Genomic DNA, 6,142 nt, shown 5'->3' with positions numbered 1-6,142 from the left:
AGGCAACGGCAACGGCAAACGCGACTTTTAAAACGTCAACTGCCGTCGGCTGTCGTTCATTTAATTGCTGCCTCTCGACGACAAAGCTGTAAAATAAGTCAAAGATCCAGGAATAAGGGAAGTGGCTGGAGCATCAGGAGCAGCTGGCCGCATCCTCATCTTTCATCCAGGTTTTTTTTTAGCTCTTGTTGCATGCTGCGGATGCGAATGTTGCTGCTGTTGTTGTTGCTGTTGCGTCTGCTGCTGCTCCTGTTTCTACCGCCTCATTGTCTCCTTTCGCACTGGCTGTCGGCACTTAAACGACTGGCTGCAACATTCTTTGCTGACAACGCAGTAATTAAAATTCAATTGCAATTAAAAGTGCGCACGCAAAACGGGCAACGACAAACAAAATGAAGGCCAGGGAGGTGGCGAAGATGCTGCAGCGGCTAAAGGCGCTAGGAATGAAAGTAAGATCGAGTAACTCGAATGCAAGTAGGAGGGAAGAACAGTTGGTACCCTGTACTCACTATTGGTAGCCACCATATCCCTGCTTGTATCGTTTTTTGATCTTTAATATTATGATAAGTTAAAAATAACTAATAACATTTTACTATAGTCCTATTGAAATATATTATAATCATAGAATCTAAGAAATATTATAACATTTCTTTGACACGTTATTAAATATAAAATGTATTTAAATTATTTCTCTTTTTTTTTTAGAGAAATTTAAATAAATAGATCACGATTAGCACGATTGCTGGGCATGGAAATTTGTCGCAACGCCAACTTTTTGCCCCTTGGAGCTCGCAGTCGCCGAAGACAATTGTCGATTGCCTCCACTGGTGGCCTGGATTGCCTGCCCTGTCATCGTTTTTGGCCGCATCCTCCGACTACGTGCTCGTCCTCGATTCCACTCCACTCCACTGCATCTTCATCTCCATCTCTCCAGACCGCCGTATCCAGTTTCGCGATTCGCGTTTAGCTTTTTTCCGCGGGCGAATTCTTGCGTAGGCGTTTGACGTGCCGCTGATTAGCCGGCAGTTCTCAGCATTTGCCATTCGAGGGGGGGTTGGGGAAGGGGCATGGAGATGGGAATGGGAATGGGGATCAGAATCGCAGTGGCAGCTCCATATGCGGACACTCGAGACTCGGGCCCCAAACACTTTTAGGGCGAATTAGCGAGCGAAACAACAAACATTTGCTGAGCAGGTCTGGGAATCAAACGCGTCAGTACATCAAGTGGCTTGCCATTTTGCGTTTTAATTGCCGCTGCTTCTGTTGCCTTTTCCTTAACTTATTTATTTATTTTTTTTATTTGAATTTTTCAGTATTTGTCTCTGTTGCAAGAAATGTTCGTGGAAGACGATAGGAATTTTGTATTTGTTCTTGCGCTGGCAATTGCATGTGAAGACTAAAGGCGCAAATGAATGCAGATATAATTTGTAATTAATTAATGCAAAATATATGACTGGGCGCAAGTGCATAAATGCACTTTGGAGTTCTCGAGAACTGCGCTCTGTTTCGAGTGTCAGCGGAATTAAATGCCAAAATTACAGGGAAATTGCAAGCAATTATATGAACTCGGTTTTATGCTAAAAATCAATTGGTAGAATGTCATTTTGTATTTATTTATCGCAAATTGTAATTGCAATATGTTAAATATTTCACAAAGAATTCGCAACAGCATGGAATTGCAAATCAGTTCATGGCAAAACTGTCGCCAGTACGCAACGCAGCCTGCCGCTGCTATTTATGATAATTGTTTTTCGGTTCATTAATTTATTGCGGGCACTGTTTGGCATGCGATCAACACAGAACTGAACTCCTCCGTGCGAAGAAGCGGCCAGGGCAGATAATTAATTACAGGCTGCGTTTAAATACAATTTCTGCTTTATTATTTGCACGTTTTAATATGCCTCGTGCACTGAGAAAAACACTTTCATTTTTGGATTTTATTCGGAAAATATATACATAAAATTCAAGCTATAAAGGGTGAATTTGTTTAGGTTTGGAAAAATGAAAAAATAATATTTTTATAATTATTAAATTAATTTATTTGTTTGGAAAATATTTTTGCATAACATCAAATTAATACGTCCAACCTTCAAGGGAATTTAAAACAAGACCTTGGTACTAAAGATTTTGTATTTTTTTTTTTTTGTTAGCTTTTTTTTGGTGAATTCAGCTTGCATTGGTGCCCCCCTTTTCTCTCACTGCATTCAGTTCATGATCTGGGCTATAGTCCCGCATAATTGTCACGCCGCATTTGTGAAATAATTCTTAAATAATTTCATCAATTACGTCGCCCAGCTGCACAGTGTCGGTCGCTTTGGCTGCCTTTGCTGTTTCAACGATTTTATACATTTTTTTTCTGCTGCTCCTGCTGCCTTCGTTGCCATTTCAATTATGTTGATATTTATTTTCATATTTAATTTAACACGGTACGCGGCCAAAGGAGCGATAGAGAAGGATAGAAGGTGCGGAAAATGCAGAAAGAAACGGCGGCAGCATTTGGAAAATCCATTTTACAGTAAAAACCGCATGCATTATTTAATTTTTAAGTGAAATCAATTACAAGCTTGTTGGCCATATAGCCAGGGGACTGGGAGGCGATGTTGGCTGTTCGCTGGTGGCAGGGGGCGTGGCGCATCGGCTGGGGGGCGTCTGGTCTGGGCAGGGCTTTTGATGTTAAATGCCAGCCGCTGTCGGCGGTTGTTGTTGCTGCTGATGTTGCTGCAAAATGCGTGTGTGGGTCGAGGATTCGACGGAAGTGCGCATAAATGCAATTGCAGTCGAATAAATAAATAAAAATATTTTGTGCCATTAAATTTCAATTAATAACAAGGCAAACACACACGCACGCACACACACTTCGGTCGCCTGACTCTTTCTGGCTGCAATATTAATACATTTTGGCAGCGGTGCGTGCATGGCGCGCTGATTGCCGCAAGCCCATGAAATTAAGTCACAAATTAATTAATTAATGCAATCAATACGTTGGACATTTGCATTGCCACCGCCGCTGCCGCTGCTGCTGCAATCGATGTCACTGCATGTGGGCAACATTGCAATATGCAATTTGCAATTACAATTATGCCTTGCCTGACTTCCCCCCAGCAGCAGTAGTTTCTTGCACTCTAAGTATAGTCTCAACTGGGTCATTAAGGTCGCCAGCTTTACACTGGGCGAAAAAAGGTAGTGATGTGAATTCACTAATGACATGCTCTTCATTTGCAAATTAAAGATATTATAAGGAAGATAGATCAACTGACATCCCAAAAAAAATGGTAGTTGTATCTAAGGACTGCATCAAAGCGATCCAAAATAGATAAAAAGTTCAGTCCAATATTATTTACCAATTGCAAATCGCCTTTCGTTTCGAAAGTGCACAAATTGCCTTCGCCCAAGTCTGGACTCCCTTCGCACACCATCAAACGCCCCAACAGGAGTCGAGCACGCCATGGCGAACATAATTTTTTAATGGACTTTTAATGTCTGCCGCTTGTGCGCGGGGAAAATGCAAAGCGAATGAGTGTGTGTGTGTGGTGTAAGCTCCTTCCTTTCGCAAAGCTTTGTTAGGGGTCAGTTTTTGGGGCTGCCCGGGCACAATTAGCGACAGTTTGTGCCCGACATGTGTAAAACGGCGAGAGAGGTGGTGGGCTTTCCTGGCCGGCGATTCGTGTGCTGTCGATTTATTAGTCAACGCCTCGCTTGGGCGGCAGTCAATTAGAGAGCAACAAGGCTCCGATGTTTTTAAACTGCCTATAAGTTGGTATTATGATAGTCGCGGCTAATGGGCTCGATTGGAACAGGTTTTTCTAATTGAGCGCTTTGGCTAAGTGTGGTTTGGCATAGTGCGGAGAAAAAAGTACTCAGTTTGAAAGCAAATATAACTGTAAATTGCTTGAATTCCTTAACATAATGAATTAACTTATTTATTTGAAAAATTCCTTTTGGTTATTAAACTAACAAGAGTTGCTTTAAAGTTAATTACTCATACGTACTGTTGCTTTTGCAGACTCGAATACAGTGTAGTGGCGCCACCTATGCAGGCATCGCCGGCAAACGCCACCTACACGGGCATTAGCAATTAGAGTTGGCGCCATCTACAACAACTGAACCGGTTAAATGGCTGTTTCTAAAAAAGAACGAGAGGGGCGCCACTAATTTTAAAACCGATTAAAAATAAAATCTAAATATTACAAAATTACAGAATCACAGATATCAGAAATGATTTTTGGGTAGATCCTGTCCAACTTATTTAAACAAATCTTGATTTTTTCGAAGCCCCCATAACAATTAAACTCCCAAAAGCTAAAAGACAAAGTATTTGGTTTATAGGTTTCGCATTTCCATAATATGCACTTTTATTGCGATTTCCTTTATGCATCGAATATTTGAGTTACTGCTCCCATCTATACATTTCACATTGGTTAGTTTGTTGCTGTGTTTCTGATCTGCTTCTTCCTTGTCATTACCGGCATTCATTGGTAACTCGCACACTCGATTACAGATTTATGTGGTAACGTATTTATAGACACATATAAAACTATATTATATAGTATATTATATATATATATAGTATATATATTGATCGGGGATCTTAGGGCACATCCATAAACTAATGATAGTGATAATCATTTCGATTTCACACCGCATATTGGAAACAATCGTACATCTTAGTGTCGGATTATTAACAGACACTTGTTTAGGTAATGCGGCGTCAATCAAATAACATCTGAAGCCAAATCAATCGATATCTGCTGACAAAACTATTGAGTGGCAAAGTGGTTGTTGATGAGTGTATTTAAGGTTAGTACTTTAGCTTAAATTTATAAAATTTGACTAGTTGAATTTGCTTTACACATTTTAAGGTTGCTTTTGCTGTTTTCTGTTTTCCCGAATATACGTTTTAACATATTGCCAAGACTACAAACTAATTAACATTAAAGATTTGGAGTGCCGTAAACGTAGATGTAAACTTTAGCAAGAGAAATCGTTAAATATATATACTTTGTGATATTTACGTGTGTTGAGTATTTTGGATGTTAGATTGCTATTGTCGTACAGTAAACGTATGCGCATAAGTTAGGACAACGTATAAATATAATACAGTAAACTAAACAATTACGTCTAAGTCGAAAACTAAATGAAGAAACCTACTAAGTGTATTTACAAGAATATATTCTCTCTGATCTCGCTTGATCTCATTTTGCAGGATGAAACGCAAGCTCATGTTTGTGGTCCGTGGGTAGAATTGGATTTTTTCCATAATCGTTGGGTTGTTCGAAGTGGGGCTATCATCCTCCAGCTATCCATATAGTTACGTATAAATGCGTCAGTTTTGCGACAAACAACGAATACGACAAACAACCATCAAACAGATGGTTAAATCCTTTTTTAAATGTATATATCTTTTAAACCTTGCTTTCGGGTCCATCGGCCACGTGTTTGAAGGCCAGACGAATGCGCGACAAATAGTGCGAGCATATGTGTCCATAGTTCTTGTTGTACCACTCCGGTGTCTTGCCCCTAAAAGTATGCAAATATTTGGTTAAGGTCAGGATATATTGTTTAATTATATATGTTGTAACTCACTTGACATCCACTCTAGCCAAATGCATAACCCTTGATCTGCCGCTGCCACAGGGCTCAATGAGATAACGCGAGGCAAGGACCACGCCCCTTACCGCCCCGAAAAGGGGCTTCGCCTTGGCATGGTCGATCGAGGTCTCCACTATGACGCAGGCGCCACGCGGCAAATCTGTTTGCCAGGAACTGAAACAGTAATGCAATGATTAATTAAATATTAATATTATATTATCAATATTTAAACTTTATTCCTAAACATACCGCAACACACAAAAGTCCGTGGTCAGTTGGCCATCTAGCGCGTACTGGTAGATCTCTGTGCGATCGTCCAGCTTCTTTACCGTCTGACATTGCAGCAAATTCGTGTCCCAGGAGGCTCGCTGTTTGATCACAAACTCGAGGACCTCCTTTGGCGGTCCCTCGATCTCCGTGGAGCAGCGCCACAGTCTCAGTGGATGACCATCGCCCACCTTTTTGTAGGCAATGTCCACACTGCTGTCGTTCAGGGAATTAATGCTAAACCAGCCGCGGGTTCTGCAGATGAAATTGGTAAAGAGTTAATAAA

General features: G+C 40.8%; 1 protein-coding gene across 3 annotated transcripts in view; it reads right to left on the bottom strand.

The window, feature by feature from the left end:
- Positions 1–4,314: 4,314 nt before the first annotated feature.
- The window catches only part of LOC6606400, an 88,968-nt gene continuing 87,140 nt past the window's right edge, over positions 4,315–6,142 (bottom strand). For all 3 annotated transcript variants that reach the window (XM_032723246.1, XM_032723248.1, XM_032723247.1), the window contains 3 exons: positions 5,839–6,111; positions 5,584–5,763; positions 4,315–5,517 (listed from right to left, as the gene is read on the bottom strand). In XM_032723246.1, the coding sequence (XP_032579137.1) occupies positions 5,403–5,517; positions 5,584–5,763; positions 5,839–6,111 (568 nt within the window). In that variant the 3' untranslated portion in view covers positions 4,315–5,402. The remainder of the gene's footprint in view (positions 5,518–5,583; positions 5,764–5,838; positions 6,112–6,142) is intronic.

This window comes from Drosophila sechellia, chromosome 3R (assembly GCF_004382195.2).
Source record: "Drosophila sechellia strain sech25 chromosome 3R, ASM438219v1, whole genome shotgun sequence".
Lineage (NCBI taxonomy): Eukaryota > Metazoa > Arthropoda > Insecta > Diptera > Drosophilidae > Drosophila > Drosophila sechellia.
The sequence above is the reverse complement of the archived record's forward strand: the minus strand, read 5'-3'. Positions and strand labels throughout refer to the sequence as shown.